The sequence below is a fragment of the Rhinatrema bivittatum genome, chromosome 14 (assembly GCF_901001135.1).
Source record: "Rhinatrema bivittatum chromosome 14, aRhiBiv1.1, whole genome shotgun sequence".
Lineage (NCBI taxonomy): Eukaryota > Metazoa > Chordata > Amphibia > Gymnophiona > Rhinatrematidae > Rhinatrema > Rhinatrema bivittatum.
This window is the reverse complement of record NC_042628.1, coordinates 35,718,543-35,735,406: the sequence shown is the minus strand read 5'-3', so window position 1 is coordinate 35,735,406 and position 16,864 is coordinate 35,718,543. Positions and strand designations below refer to the sequence as shown.

The 16,864-nt window shown below is 45.7% G+C and overlaps 1 protein-coding gene across 2 annotated transcripts in view; it reads right to left on the bottom strand.

Moving 5' to 3' along the window:
* Nucleotides 1-3,032: 3,032 nt before the first annotated feature.
* Nucleotides 3,033-16,864, bottom strand: part of RHBDL1 (rhomboid like 1) — a 49,243-nt gene continuing 35,411 nt past the window's right edge. For both annotated transcript variants that reach the window (XM_029576665.1, XM_029576666.1), the window contains exons 6-8: nucleotides 9,840-9,940; nucleotides 7,332-7,392; nucleotides 3,033-3,413 (exon numbers count right to left, since the gene is read on the bottom strand). In XM_029576665.1, the coding sequence (XP_029432525.1) occupies nucleotides 3,142-3,413; nucleotides 7,332-7,392; nucleotides 9,840-9,940 (434 nt within the window). In that variant the 3' untranslated portion in view covers nucleotides 3,033-3,141. The remainder of the gene's footprint in view (nucleotides 3,414-7,331; nucleotides 7,393-9,839; nucleotides 9,941-16,864) is intronic.

Here is a 16,864-nt window from a genome sequence, read left to right as displayed (position 1 = left end):
GGATAACCAGAACCCTTCAACTGCAACCAGCCTGTTCTGGCCCAGGCAGAGAGAAAAGCTGATTTTGCCTCTCGCTTGTTCCCCATGGTTTCCAAATGCAGCTGCAGCCATGAAGCCCCTGTAACCGCCCTTCCCTATATATTTTTTTCCCTGAAAACCCCCATCATGGCTTTGTGAAGCATGAACCCTTAGTGTCCTTAAAGCAGTGCTACCAGCGAGAGTCCTCCACCTATGACCTTCCTTTTCTATTCCTTCCTCCTTCAGTCTCTATTTTGGTCGAATATATTTTGTCTCTCAAACATTTAAACACTTTTTTGCAATAAAGGCGTAAGCCTTCTATTATGGCCACACCCCAGGTTTTAATAATTTTCTTCCCTGAGTGGGCTCAGTTGTCCCTGCTGGATTCCTGCTTTACAGCTTTAGCAGTAGCATTGCTGTGTCTGGGGAAAGAAGATTTTTGAAACACACTAATATTTCCTCAAGGAAGAAAAGAAATCTGGGCTGCCTCCATGGCAGTGCTGCACCCTGCCACACAGGCCCAGCTTCAATTCCTGGGCCCCGGCTTCCGCTCTCCAAACCAGCCAGGGCTGAGAGTGTTGTGATGGCAGCCTTCGCAGCCCCTGGTAGGGAGTCTCAGTCATTGCTTTAACCCCACCTATCGGCAAAACCCACTGCAGGCATGCCAGCTTCCGAGAGGAATCATGATCTGTAGCCCCCCTGGCTAAGGAGCATCACTGAAATAGCCGTGCTAGGTGGGGGAGGGGTAAATCCCTTTTTGTAGTTACAAATGAAGGCTTATGGGTGCCATAGCTCAGCTAAGGCTGGTTCAAGCTGAGCAGGAGGAAACTGCAAGGCTATAAAAAAAAAAAAGAAATCTGAATAAATCGAGATCTGTAATGGATTTGTTAATTTAAGCTGCCAACTGAATTCTCAAAACAAGTGGTTTTGCTAGTACTTTTGCTTTAAGAGAGATGCTGGAGGACTGGGACATGGTATCCGTAGATTCTGACAGCCTGTCCAGCTAATGCAGAGGCTGACATTGGTACATGCGTAAGGCAGAGGGGAGGGTGTAAAGGGATAGCACACCTGTAAGAGACGGGATCAAAAAGATGCAGAGAAGAAGGAGCATCAGAAAGAGAGAGAGAGAGACATGGAGTAATAGATACAGAGCAGCCTAGAAATAAATGAAAGTGTTACAGATGTAAAGCAAGAGAGCTAGACAAGAAGGGAGTAAAAGATACAGAACTGGAAGGTGAATCTGGAAAAGACAAATTATAATTTTTAAAAAAATGTTAAATAACTGAACACAAATTTAAATGTTGTCTAAACTAAGAAGTAGAGCATAACATAGATTATGCAAACCTTGGCCTGACACTAAGTGCATCTGGGAGTTTTAAATTGGCTATAAAGACACTAGAAAAAGCTCTAAGGGCTCTATCTGCAATAAAGGAACCCCTGCCTAGTTACAATCCACCAGTAAAACTGCAACTAAAATCATTCAACCAGTCATCTCTGAGTGAGGTGTAGTGTCTGTCACTAACTCAGGATGCAGAATGGAACAGAAACCCGGCAGCTGCCGTGCTGCAAACAGGCACTCCATGTCCACAGAAACCCCCTCAATAATGGGTGCAGAGCAGAATTAGGATGCTTACTAATCCCCATACAAAAATAAATATTCAATGACACCAACTCCTTCCACTACCAGGCACTCTGTGATACAGCACAAAACCCTTCAAAAAAAACTCACCCAGCACTTATATAACAAACCTAACTTCCAACACTCAAACTGCAGCAACCCTACCCTTGCAAGGCAACACTGTAAACATTGTAATGTGCCTTAGAAAACTAATACACTTCCTATTTGCAAGTGCAATTTGGAAAACAGAACAAACTGGATTGCGTTGATCTTACATACCAGCAGAACACCTCACCTCGGTCACATACACATAGAATGCAGACAGACTCATCAAATGCAGAATAAGTGAGTATCAAACAAAAGCTGAACTGGAAACCCCAAAAATTCAAACTCTCCATACAGTGGAACACTGGAGAAACAGAAATACATTTCCTTGCACTGTGCAAAATACAAAGATATCAGAGATGCACATTTCCCAAAACTGATAGAGAAAATCAAAGAATGAACAGGAAAAACTCTAATCCTGGGGGAAACAGGAGATACAGCAGCTATAGCAGCAAATACAGGACGTGGTATCCCGACACCAGGCCCAAAATGTAATCTGACAGGGACAATGCTGAGGAGCAGCAGAACCCAGGAACTGTCCTTGGTGTTGTCCTTTCTGTACTCTTATCATTTTATTTTATTATCACTATTACGTATTTTTTCCTTTTATTTTAACCACTTATGTATTATTTTGGCAAACACATATACACATTTTCATGCCAATAAAGTTTCCTGAATCTGAATGAGCAACAAAGATGAGAGTAACAAATACAGAGTAGAACAGGGAAAGAGAGAGAGAGAGAGAGACAGAAAAATTACAAAGCAGCAAAGGACACAAAGCAGGAGAGATGGAGAGAGAAAGTGAAGAATGAAACGATGGAGCAGGAGGGACAGCGAGTCAGAGAAGAAACATCAACATTGCTCTCCTGCAGAACCTCAGACTCTGCTTCCTCCCTGTACAGAGAGGAAGGACCAGGAAGTCACAAGGCCAAAGGAAAGGCTTGAATAAAGGCAGAAGTGAGATAGGAGAGGTTGAATAGGAGCAAGGGAGAGGTAGAGAATGAAAGATGGATGGAGAGACAGCAGGAGAAGACTTGTATTTCCTCAAGCTGTCCCAGAAACGCTATCAGTGCACGCAGGCACCATGAGGTAACAGAAGTACGATCCTTTGGATGAGAATCATAGACACAGGGCTGCTTTCTTTTTCAGTTTGCTGTTGGTTTTTTTGTCATTTTTCACAGAAAACATGTTCTGGTCTTTCTGCTTCTCAGGCAGGAGGATAAAAAAAAAATATCCAGGCCAACCTCAGATCTCAGCAGTCATCGGTAGAAAATGAAACTTTGCCCACACATTCAGGTTTTGGACTGAGCATCTGTGGAGCGGTCTCTCTGCTTTTTTTTTTTTTCCTTTCATTTTGGCACTTCCAAGGATGCAAGCCTCTTCGGGGTAGGAGCCCGGCACTACGGCGGGGGTGGGATCTGGACACCCAGCAGTTCATAGGCGAAGACGTTCCAGAAGATGGCGAAGGCAAGGAAGGTGGCATAGGAGAGAAGCATCACCCACCAGCCGCACTGGTCGTGCAGGTTCTCTTCATAGCTGCGCAGGATGGTCAGCCCCATGCTGATGCCCACCACCGCCCCTGCCAGGTGTGCCATGAAGCTGGGCTGGGGGCCCGACGCAGGCAAAGGCGGAGAAAATCGCAGCCAGACAGCCCGGCCCACCTCGGAGCTCACTGTGGGGGGGGGGGGGGACATAAGAACAACCTCAGCGTGAGCACGCTTTACAGGACACCCATGCCTTGGTCTTACAAATATAGTTTTGGTTCCTTATACCTCCAATGGTTTTAAAAGCCCATTTTAATTTTGCATCTCGTAATAAGTGAAATCTGTTCCCCCCCCCCAAAAGGAAAAACAAATGTATTTATCAAATGCACATACATGTAAAAGAAAACCAAAGATGCGATCGGGTGGAAGATGCCTCTGTAAAGAGAAAAGCTTCTGATGCTACCAATAGCCTCCGTATCAGATACAAACATTGGCACCTTGGGACACCGGTTAGCCTTAGAAGCGTGCCGTATCTACCCACCCTCTTTGCTGGCTTTCATGTAATTCAATTCGTTTTCCAGGGGGGGCCTGCCCAGTGCTAGCAGGAACAGCCTCTTGCACTTCGAGGACATCACAGCTGCACTGTGGCTTGCCCCACCAACCGGGGAGCCACGAATGACTCTGATTCCATTGACTTTTAAAGGTTATACAGGGGATAATTCTGATACAGAAGAGTGGGTGCCATTCAGACCCATGGAGGTTAACAAGACGGTTAAGAGTTTGATTGTCTTTGCCCAGATGGTAAGCTGAGAGGTACATGGCTCAAAAAAAACCATACTGCAGTGTTACCAGCTGTGCAACCGTTCTGTATTAGTTCAGCTTATAAAACAGCGGCTAAATAACAAAACAACTATTGTGACTGATCATGCGGCATCCTCCGACTGTGCAATGTGTGTGAGAACATCGTGAAACACCGAGCAATGCCCAGGCAATGTGCAAAGCATGAAGGCAGGAGAATATGCCATCATTTCAATAAAATGTTAAACAAACGGTAAAGAAGATATAAAAAAGTTAATCTTCCTTTATTTTAAAAGCATAATATTTATTTTTGTGGGAGAGAAGGTGGTTTCTAAAATTCAGTATAAATGCATAGCCCTCTCGAGTGTACTGATTAGGATTTTGATATCTCTGACCTCCTGCCTCTCAGGGAATCCAGGACTGACTCCTTTAATGGACACCATGGAGTGCATTTACTGTTGCCTTTAATCAAGGTTCTGCCACAGAGTTTAGGACTCCGGGGAAAGGGAAAGGTCTAAATTCTGCTGGGTAGGCATGATCATATAAGAAAGCATAGCCTTCTGACTGCACGCAATGGGCCAGATTTTATAACATGCGCGCAGGCGTAGATTTGTTCGCGCAACCCGGCGCAAACAAATCTACGCCCGATTTTATAACATGCGCGCGCATGTTATAAAATCCAGGGTCGGCGCGCCCAGGGGGGGGGTGCACAATTGTGCAACCTGCGAGCGCCGAGCTGAGCAGCCTGCCTCCATTCCCTCCAAGGCCGCTCCTTCCACCCCCCACCTTCCCCTAACTAACCCAGCCCTAACTAAAAAAACCCCCGACCTTTATTGAAGAAGTTATGCCTGCCTCTGGGCAAGCGTAACTTGCACGCGCCGGCTCTCCATCCCCCGGCCTAGTGGCTGTTCCGGAGGCCTCGGTCCCACCCCTGGGCCGGTGCCATGGCTCCACCCCAGAACGCCCATTTTTTTCAAGCCCCGGGACTTACACGCATCCCGGAGCTTGCGCGCGCCGCTGAGCCCATGCAAGATAGGCTCGGCGCGCGCAGGGGGAGGCAGGGGTAGGTTTTCGGGGGTTGTGCGCGTATCTTACGCACGCAACCCTTTGAAAATCTACCCCAATGTGTTTTGCATTACTGGTGGACAAGGGGAGTCTTTCAGAGCATTGGCTCTCAAACAAGGGGGGGGGGGGGGGCGATGCAATAGCATGTGCGCAAAAAATGTGCATCCAACCTGTCGCGCGTTTTTTGGAACGCGTGCACATCTCCTCTCTTGGGCACTCGATGTAATATTCAAATGAGCTGGCGCGCTAAAAGGGGACTCGCAATGGACAAACAGCATGTCCATGGCAGCGAGCACCTAAGGCGCGATGGCTGTTTCTGAGCAAGATTTAAGTAAAGGGATGAGAAAGTATTTTAGGAATTATTCTTCGTTGTTTGGTCTCGCTGTGTGGAGGTTTCCTGATTTAGCTCTTGTGGCAAAAGAAAGAAGGGAAGGCTTTTTTGCTTTAAGGCACGAGGCCTTTGCCCTAGGTTGTTCCTATATTCTTAGATACCCCTGTAAATCTGCTATCAGGTATAATAATGATTGTTTTGTTTTTTCTGTCCTGCACAATTAAAGCTCTTTTTGGATTCCAGAAGCCCTTTGATATCTTCTCCAGTAACCAACTAGGTCTGTTCTGGGCATTTTCAGTATTTTCAGTCTGTGCAAGTCAGGACAGTTTATTTGTATATTTTCCTATGGTCTCTTTTTTTTTTTTTCCTGCCTCCTTCGTGGATACTGAATGACTGATTAACGGGTTTCTGTATTAATATATTATTTCTTGAGCTATGTGATTTATTTTTCTGTTTGCAGGTGTTTCCTTAGCAAGGTATACCGCTATGTATGAAAACTTACTAAAGATACATTTTTAAAAAGCAGCAGTTTCATTCCTCCTGCAAGAAACTTCTGTGGCTTGGTTTTCTTTAGAGATTATTAGAGATCCACAGATCTCTAATAATCTTTGCCCTGTCTATGAATGACAGTCCCCTTCCACTCAAGACAGAGAACAAACAAAACGGGGAGTGTAGCCGGAAGCTCAAATATTGTCAGGGTTTCAAACAGCGCATTTTCACCTTAGTTTGGTAGTAAAGATCTGGCAGGTTTGATTCATGGCACTGTCACTTGTAGACTGGGCTACTGCCATGCCTTGAGCGTGGCTCTTCCTCCGAAACTGCAAAGGCATCTGCTGCCCGCCTTTTGGTGGGTGTGGCCTTTGTGAGCGTGGGACATCATGGATTTGCACCGACTCCCTATCCAGAGTCGGGCCCAAATTAAGATCCCGTGTCTGGTCTTTAAGGCCATAAACAGCACTGGAACAGTTCTGGCCTTTGCAGTCACAGGATGACCTTCTGCTGCCGGTCCCCTTGTCTAAGAAGGTCAGACATGACGCCTCTTTTCTTGCTTAGCACCTTTTGCCTGGAATAAGTTTCTTTGTGAGCTTCGATCTTTCAAGCAGTAGCTTTCATTTTGGAAGCAGTTTGTTATTTCAGCCTCTTATTATTGCTTTTGACTGGGTTTTGGACTGTGGATTATCTTATGTATTGTATAGCACTGTCTTCTGTGCTATTTTATGCTGTTTTGTGATGGGTTTTCTTTTGCTTTTTATCAGATTGCAATTCATTTTTGTGGCTGGTTTTTTTATTTATAGAATTGTGTTTATTAGATACTGTTCTTGTTTTATTATTTGCTGTGACCATTTTGTGCATTGAGTCAACGATTAGGTGAATAACAAACGTTGAAAATAAATAAATACATATATTGTATTTATGTATTTTTATTTAATGTTAAACTTTTGTTATTTACCTAATCGTCGACTCAATGCACAAGGCAAGGTACACCCAAAATGGTCACAGCAAATAATCACAAAACAAAAACAATATCTAATAAACATAATTCTATTAAAAAAAAACGGCAAATGTGTGATTATCTCCAGAAGGAGCCAGACTGTCATATATTGTACTTGCTTAGGGGTTTTATGGCAAAACCAGAAATGACTAAGAGTTCCCTGTCAAAACCCCTAGAATAACCTCCTCCCCGGTCATGACCCCATAGAGAGACAGAGGTCCGGTAGTGTTAGAGGAGGATTGAACTGAGAGGTGGGGCCTACAATTTGCCTCATAAAAAGCATGACTATATAGTGGTTTGGTATTGGGTGCCATGTAGATACTAAAAAAGAAAGTTTAATATAAATCGACATAAAACGAGCATTTTGTGGCAAGTGAAAAAACATAAAGCACAGAAGATGAGGTAGAAAATATTACTCACTGCACACCAGAGCCAGCACCATTCGGAGTAGCTTATACGGACAGCGCATCCCGGCCCAGTTCTACGAGAAAGGAGAGGGAGAAAGTCTTTCAGAATAACTGGAACCAATGGCCATTCTGCACTTTGATGAAGTAAGGTATTCTTGGTCAGTCGGAGTGCATGTTGTTCCATTATTCACTGCCTAGCTCCCACCAACTCTAAGGCTTTGTCTGCTATCAGATGCTTAAGTGATCCCCATTGTAATATAGGGTGGGTGGGTAGGTTCTGACACGGCACAGATCTTCACTCAATGCAGAGGGATGTTCTTTTGGGTTAGATCTCGCTCATCTACTTTAGTGGCCTGGCCATAGAGACACAGCAACTTTTAGAGCTGGATATATGCCTGAGCAAGCAGGTGCAAAGTGCTAGTTGGGAGTCCCTCTATCCCAGTGGCTGTGATGGGATAGTTTTCAGTAAATGCCATAAATTCCTGCACTTTAATTCACCGATATCCTCTGCAAATTCTTTCTATAGCAACCCAATAAACAGGATGACCAGAAAACTCCAGTTGTAACATATGAACAAAGCAGTAAGATAAACCTCCCCCTCCCCAAGACAATGCATGAGAAGGGCAGGAAAGCAAAATACGCCCAGACACCATGTATGAACATGGCAGGAAGGCAAAATGTTCCCCCAAGGCAATACATAGGCAGAGCAGGAAGTAAACCACCACCAGAGACAATGCATGGGTAGAGCAGGAAGTAAACCATCACAGTCAATGCATGAGCAGTGCAGGAAGTAAACCACCACCAGAGGCAATGCATGAGCAGGGCAGGAAGTAAACCACCACCAGAGGCAATGCATGAGCAGGGCAGGAAGTAAACCATCACCAAAGACAATGTATGGGCAGTGCAGGAAGTAAATCAATACCAGAGACAATGCATGAGCAGGGCAGGAAGTAAACCATCACAGTCAATGCATGAGCAGTGCAGGAAGTAAACCACTACCAGAGGCAATGCATGAGCAGGGCAGGAAGTAAACCACCACCAAAGACAATGCATGGGCAGTGCAGGAAGTAAATCACTACCAGAGACAATGCATGAGCAGGGCAGGAAATAAAGCACCACCAGAGACCATGCATGGGTAGGGCAGGAAAGCAAAATACGCCCAGAAACCATGTATGAACATGGCAGGAAGGCAAAATGTTCCCCAAGGCAGGGCAGGAAGTAAACCACCACCAGAGACAATGCATGGGTAGAGCAGGAAGTAAACCATCACAGTCAATGCATGAGCAGTGCAGGAAGTAAACCACCACCAGAGGCAATGCATGAGCAGGGCAGGAAGTAAACCATCACAGTCAATGCATGAGCAGGGCAGGAAGTAAACCACCACCAGAGGCAATGCATGAGCAGGGCAGGAAGTAAACCACCACCAAAGACAATGCATGGGCAGTGCAGGAAGTAAACCATCACAGTCAATGCATGAGCAGGGCAGGAAGTAAACCACCACCAGAGGCAATGCATGGGCAGTGCAGGAAGTAAACCACTACCAGAGACAATGCATGAGCAGGGCAGGAAGTAAACCACCACCAGAGACAATGCATGATCAGGGCAGGAAGTAAACCACTACCCCAGTCAATGCATGATCAGGGCAGAAAGTAAACCACCACCCCAGTCAATGCATGAGCAGTGCAGGAAGTAAACCACCACCCCAGTCAATGCATGATCAGGGCAGGAAGTAAACCACCACCAGAGACAATGCATGAGCAGGGCAGGAAGTAAACCACCACCAGAGACAATGCATGAGCAGTGCAGGAAGTAAACCACCACCAGAGACAATGCATAAGCAGTGCAGGAAGTAAACCACCACCAGAGACAATGCATGAGCAGTGCAGGAAGTAAACCACCACCAGAGACAATGCATGAGCAGGGCAGGAAGTAAACCACCACCAGAGACAATGCATGAGCAGGGCAGGAAGGCAAAACATTCCCGGGGGCAATGCACTAGCAGGGAAGAAAGGCAAAAACATTCCCAGAGGTAATGCATTAGCAGAGCAGGAAGGCAACACATTCCCAGGGGCAATGCATGAGTCGGGCAGGAAGGCAGAATGTTCCCAGAGGCAATGTATGAGCAGTGCAGGGAAGTAAAATGCTCCCTACATATATAGAAATGGCAAATTGTCCCTAGAAAGTAAGCAAGGAGACTAAGACTTGATAGAGGTGGGTCTGTCAAATTTATGTTTTACATCCCCAATTCCATAACAAATAAAACTATTTTAGCCAAAAATAAAGGCAAGAACTAGGCAAATGCTTACATTTCAGAGACTTGCACTGTTAAGGTCCTGTGCGCTGAGCTATTTTTCAGTCTCTTGCCTTTAAGTTAAGGACAGGTGTGAGGCACACCTATCTCTCATGCCACCATTCATCTCCCCTCCCACTCCATCCCAATTCCTCCTCCAGCTCTCCAACCCTGCACTGCCCCGACATTCCTCACTGACCCAGCTACAGAGGCCAGAACAGAGCGGGTTACCATGACAACGTTGGCCATATGAGCCGAGCAGAGGGCATATACACCCCCGGATCCTCCGACGAGAGGAGCCCTCATGTCTGTGATGGAAACCGTCAGGGAGCCTGTGGGGCAGAGTGAAAAGAAGGGCAGCGAATAAGAGGAGAAAGAGAAGGAGGAGGAATTGTTTTCGGCTAGAGCCACGGTACAGATCCAAACTCCTGGAAAGGCGCCCATCATAGGATCCCCTGGGGGGGGCGAGGTGCTGCAGAATGGGAGAAGGGTGTCACAAAGATCCAAAGGGTGGGGGAAGGAAGAGAGAGAAGAGAGCGTGAAAGTTGGAAAGAACTTCAGCCTTACCTAGCAAATCATTTTTCAGTTCATCCAACACAAAGCATACACCCAAACTTTACCATAAAAAGGGGCGACTTTCAGGCAAATTCCGGGCACAATGTGCATCGGAAACGAGCCAAAAATCTCGGAGGCTTTTAGGCCTGCCGTTTGGCCGCTTGGAGTTAGGGGCTAAATTTGGCCACCTAGATTTGAAAATCAGCACAACACTCCACCTCCAGGGCCACCCCATTAGTTACTCTGAGGGGGATCTAGCCTGCTGGTTCCCCTGACTCCAGGTAAGCAGGGACGGGTTTCTTCTACTTAGTGATGTTACTGTTCAGTTATTTCCTAATTTGGTCTACGGTTTTGGGGAGGGTGCGCCCTCCTCCTCCGTTCTGTATGCTTAGATTAATTTTAGGGAAAACCTACTCAACCCTTGGTTCCCTCAGAGGCAGAGGGGAAAAGCCAGAGCATAAAAGTTTACAGAAATGGCTTACAGCTAGGTAGAATTATAAATCGTTTCACAAACACTTATACTCTTCTATGCATTACAAACTACGGAGACAGAGAATCACACATTGATAAAATATTTTATGTAACGGGCATGCATCCAACAACAAGAACTGAAAACAAACATAACAAGGGTTTCTGTCCTGTGAGAATTTAGCAACAAATCGGTAGCATATTTATTTATTTTTTTCTTTCTAATCTTTGCTTTTTAGCTATTGCTTCATTACAAACTGAAAGACTTAATAGGATGAGAGAAAGAGCCTTCAGTTATATTGGCCCTTCGATCTGAAATGCTCTACTTTTAGAAATTAGGATTATTTAACTTTTTTATAAATTAGCGAAATTCTTATTCAAGAAGTGTTTTGGTTAAGGTGGATTTATATTCCTCCTTGGCTATTTTTTCGATCAATTATTTCTGTCAGAATTAGGTCGGGCGATTAGAGAGTGGACAGGCTATAGGACTGGAAATTGTACTCCAAGGGCTCGATTTTCAAAATGACTTGCCCGCGTACTCCCCTTTTTTTGTGTGTGTGTGTGAGTTGTATTCTGAAAAAATCAATCGGGGCCCGGCGTGCAGAGCATGCACAGAACTTAGCGTCGTGCCGTGCAGTGCAGATAGGCATTCCGCAAGGCGGAACTGGAGCGAAGTTGAGACGTGCGCAAACAATATCTTTTTAACTTAAAAAACAACGTGCATGAGTTAACAGCCTGCTTGCAGCAGGTGTAACTTTGTGCATGTGCTCAGCCAGTTACCGGAGGAGTTTTGAAGCGAACTTCTGCACACAAGTTTGCCTTGAAAACCCTCGGTAACATCTGTGTGAACTTTGCTGCTAGGCCCGCTGGCACAAAATTACTCTCTAAGCCATATGGGGGGAAGTTTTTATGATTTCATTTAAGGATCGGACTCATCTCTACCAGAGACCGAGCTTTTTCCACAGCGGGTCCAGCCATCTGGAACAACCTCCCTGCAGAACTCAGAATGGAACCGTGCCTACCAACATTTAAAAAAAAACTCAAAACTTGGCTCTTCTTACAAGCCTTCCCTGATCCTTCAAACTTTCACTAGACAACTACAACTACTCAGCATTGAATACGGAACTTCGCCCCTTCAATATTCTCATCAGTTACTAATCTCCTACCCTAATAAGCAACCTAGCTCTAGACCATGCTCGGTCTTTTTCACTATGTATTTTAATACCTTCTTAAGGTTTTTCTTTTTCCAGCTGAATTCAGCTTCCTAGTTCATGGTCCTTGTTATTATGTAACTTTCTTACTTTTCTGCTTTGTCTTCACTAATTATAAAAAGTTGTTCCTTTGTTATGTTATGTTACACTGATCTACCCCTGTTCGATGTAAACCGACCTGATATGGTATTCAACCTTGAAGGTCGGTATAGAAAAATGTTAAATAAATAAATAAATAAATATTTAGGATGGAACGTGCTGCATTGCTTTGGTTTATTTTACTGTTTATGGTATTTATACACAAGGAGGGTCATTTTTTAGCGGCCAGCATACGGCTAAAGGTTGCATGAACAAAAAACACACACACACAGGCCGATGCAATAAAGTGCGCGTAAAAACCGTGCGTCCAGACTGGGGCGCCCGTCCCGTTTTGTTTTTTTTTACCACGCGCACATTCACCTCTCCAGTGCTCGATGCAATAGGCAAATGAGCCGCTGTGCTAAAATGGTCGCGCTAGGAATAAATTGTGCGTCCCTAGCACCTGCTTGGCATCAGGCGCCCAGAGACGTGGCTGGGCGCGGGTTAGGGAAACGGACGCTCGTAAATTAAACATCCATTTTTCTAAGCCGATCGCCGTCGAGACTTTTTTTTTTTTTTTTTGCTGCTTTCTGTGGTTCCTCCCACTTAATATCGCGACAATATTAAGTGGCACTGTATTTTCTGCTTTTCAGTGCAGGTTTTGGGGCACCTCAAGACAACGCCAGCTCCCGGGCTGGCCTTAAATGTTTTGAGGGTTAAAATGTGTGTGGCGGGCGCGCGGTTATTTTTCATATTGGGGGTACTTACTAATAGCCTCATCAACGTGGCATTTACATTTGAGGAGCGCTATTAGCAACGAGCTGCTTTGGACACGCTGATCCCTTTATTGCATCAGGGAGACGCATCAACCTTTCTACTGTTCCTAATGTTATACTACATTGTTTTTACCATAATGTATATAATTGATCTGTTATTATCATATTACTGTTATTTTATTAACACTTGCTATTTCAATCCTTATTATTCTTCTCCCCCATTCATAACTATTTTTATGAAGTTACTAACTCTCGTTCTGTGTAACACACTTCCAAGCGTATGTTTTTTCTGTTATATTGTAAACCGAGGTGATATCTTTGATGAACATCGGTATATAAAAATCTATAAATAAAAAAAAAATAAAATAAACCTGTGTGCTAGCCTGAGCGCACAATACTGCATCGGCCTGACAGGCCTTAGGCTGACTTTTTAAAGCAGACCGACATGCATAAATCTGCTGTAAAGATCTGCAGGTGTGCGCGGGACCAGTGCCGACCTACACGCACACCTCTACAGTGCCCCGACAAATGCAGGAAAGGGGTGCAGAAATGAATGAAATCAATCAGCTCCATGGGCCACTCCTGAGCCACAGGGCCAAAAAGGAAGCCAAGAAAAGCAGCGAGCCAAGACGGGAAAGCTGGGGCTCCATGAGCACGAACCTGCGTAGCCTGGGTAAGAAAAATTCCAGATCTGCAGGGCCTAATGATGGAGGCGGAAACTAGGGGTCATGAAATGAAACTGCGTCAGGAAGTGTTTCTTCACAGAAAGGGTGATGGGTGCATGGATTGCCCTCCCGGGAGAAGTAGTCAAGACGAGGACGGTCGTGGAATTCAGAAGGGTGTGGGAGAAACCCAGAGGATTCCTTGTGGCTAAAGGATGGAGATGAAGAAAAGGGGGTAACCTGCACGGAGCGGCAGTGACTGCCCTGAACAGAAGGCATGGGGGTACCTGCATGGAGAGGCAGTTATTACCCTTAAAAAAAAAAAAAAAAGAAAGAAAGAAATTACATTTGCTGGGCAGAGTGGATGGTCCACTGGCGTCTTTTTCTGCGGACATCTACTATGTTGCTACGCTACCATACTTTTGAGAATAGGAGAATGCACAGAAATGGTTTCCCTGTTCCCACCTCTTTAACAGTTGTGCAAAAGTAGCCACCAAACTGGTTTATGCGCTCACATGCAATGGGCCCCGACTGTCAAAATGCCACTACAGTCATGAAACAGGGGTTTATGCAGGGAAATCATTTTGAAAACCAAGCCCCTAGTGTGGTGTTGTCACCTGTTGGGAGCGTTCTTATTACAGTTCAGGCAGCTAAAAGCTTAAAGCAAATAAAGAAACCCTACTGCCCATCAGCAATAGCATTAGGTGTCAAAAGATTGTAACTTTCAGGCTCATGGTCTCCCTTTTATTTCATTAAATTAAATAATCTCCCATAAAAATTAATTTGTGTAAATATTTTTCACATCTCCTGGAAGAGGAGCTAAAACTCCTCATTTCTCTGTAAAGTATATATTTTTAAATACTTTTCCAAATTGAATTGAACGTTAAATAAAAGTTTTCAGCTTCATGTCAGTTTTTTTAATTGCCCTAAGAATACTTATAACCCAAATTAATTCAAAACACAAACATTTCTATCACATATTATTGATTAAATCCTGTTCCAAATGCAGGAGTATTTCAAAAGCAGAACCGTGGAATTTTACTCAGAAAACCCACTTGTAAAAGGGGTCTGTGTTAAGGTTTTTTTCATGTAATGGGAGTCAGTGGGGTTTGTTCATAATGGGAGCCCTAACTCCTTGAAATGACCCCCAGATACCTCTCGAGGGGGTATCGCCAGGAAGAGCTCATTGAGCCCCTTTCAGCCCCCCCTTTCCCTCTCTGGGGAGACGTCACAAACAGCTTTTATCATTCTGTAGTCCTGCTGCAAATTGGGCTCCAGAGTGAAAGGCCTGTCCTGTAGTTTCAGGCAGGCTGGAGGGATCAGTGATCGGGAACGGTTTACTTCCTTGATGTCACCTCTGTGACACCACTCCCCCCCCCCCCCCCCCCCCCCCCACTGCCCAGCATCCGAGGCTGCTTCCACCGCTGTGCAAAGGGAGGACAGGGGTACAAGGGACTCCCCCAGACATGAAGCTTGACCCCCCCCCCCCCCCCCCAGTCTGGCTGGGCCATTTTGATTGGTTGGAGGAGAAGGCACTTGGCTTTTGCCTACCCTGAAATTCACTCTGCACTGTTCTATGCCACCCGTACAAACTTTTCTGGAGCTGGGTTTGTTTTTCCCCGTGGCTTTTATTTTCCAGACTGCTGTCTGCCATGGCCCAACTCTTCCCATCGGGACCCAATGGTCACTGAAGCGGCCTGGGAAACGGTCCCCGTCTTCTTTGTGGCCATACGCCACTGGTCTGCTGTTCTCCTCTACACCCACCACCGCTCCTGGAACGGCTGCTCACCGCCATGGCCCAGCACAGATAATGGCTGCTGGCCTCCCTGGTTTTTAATTTGTATTTTTTTTTTTTTTATTATTTTCCCTATGCTAGGGTTGCCAGTTGGCTCTGGATTTTCAGGACAGTTCTGCCCTCGTAGTCTTGATTTTCTTAGGAAAGTAAATAGGGGCAGCATAACTACTACAAATCCATAAAGGGAGTGGGATACAACCAAGACTCGATCAACCTATCCTGACAAAAAAGTGCATTCAGTTGGTAATCCTGCCACTTCCCTCACCGCAGTTCTCTCCTCTCTTCTTCTTCCGCTACCTCTGCCAAACAGCTGATTCAGCCCAACAGGCCTAAAAACAATATGGGGGCCAGGCTAGAACCCCTCCCAAACCGCTCCCTCCATGGCATTCTCCCTCACGCCTCTGGGTTACACATTTAAAGGGGCAGTACACCAGCTAACAGTAATTAAAAAAAAAAAAAACAACCCTAAATATATAAATAAAACAAAACATGAACCAGTGGCTCACATCCAATGCCTGATCTCACGAAAACTAATCCCATGGTGCAGGGGGAGACAACTCCAGTCCCAGAGAGTCACAAACGGGCCTGGTTTTCAGGACATCCACAATGAATATGCATAAGTTATCTTTGCATACATTGGGAGACAGTGCATGCAAATATATCTTATGCATGTTCGTTGTGGATATCCTGAAAACCAGAACTGTCTGGTTTGCCTACCCCTGCCATACCTCAAATTCACACATTGTTTGTAAATACTGTGTGCCCAAACACGCATATGTCAACACCAACGCTGTCTGCCTGCCTCTTCTCTACTATAAAGGACACTCCCCTCCTTTTTTGGACAAAATATGTTTACATTTTTCAGTGGTCTCCCTTCTGAACGTTTCCAGGGCATGTCAATGGGACACGGGAACCACCTTCTTAGATTTCAGATGTGGGCCTGCAAGCAATGAAACCAGCATCCCAACACCGGAAAGACTGTAAGGAGAAAATATTGATGCTTTATAAATCACTAGAGATGGAAGTTTTCCCATAGGGAGTGCTTTGATCTTTCGCACCCTTACGACGGGACAAGAAGTGTTCCATTCCAGCAGACGGAACACTGGGATCTCACAAACGTCTACTGGGAGTGCCTTCAGGAGGGGTCACCAGGGAACGTGAGCAGTGTGCAGGACCCTTCAACAGGAAGCAGCTCGAAGCCTCGGGACCTGCAACCCACCTCGACCAGTCCTGTCACGACTGTGATGCCTAAGTTCCTGAGAACTGGCACCTGAGCCTTGGTGTCCCGAGATGGAGGAAACAAACCCTGGATTTTGACCTGGTGGCCAGGAAGTAGCACTCCCCTGGGTGTCACACCGGGGCCGATGCAAACAATAAAATGCACTTAAAAGCGGGCGCCGGGTGTTCAGCACCCGCTTTCCTAACCCGCCCCTATGCATGTCTCCTGGGGGGCGCCATGCAATATTAAAACTAGGGGCCGCACTGCCAAGGAGGCGCTAGGGTCGATTGCGTGCCCCTATTGCCTTCTTGACAGCGGGTGCCCGCGAGCAGTCGGCTGTCTGCTGGTTAAGAAATCGGACACTGGATTTAAATCGGCTTGTTTTCCTAATCGGCGCACGGCCGCAGGTTCAGAAAACGGACGCTGGTTAACTGAGCATCTGTTTCCTGAACCCCATTCAGACCCCTATGCTTGGCTCCTTGTGCGCTGGCC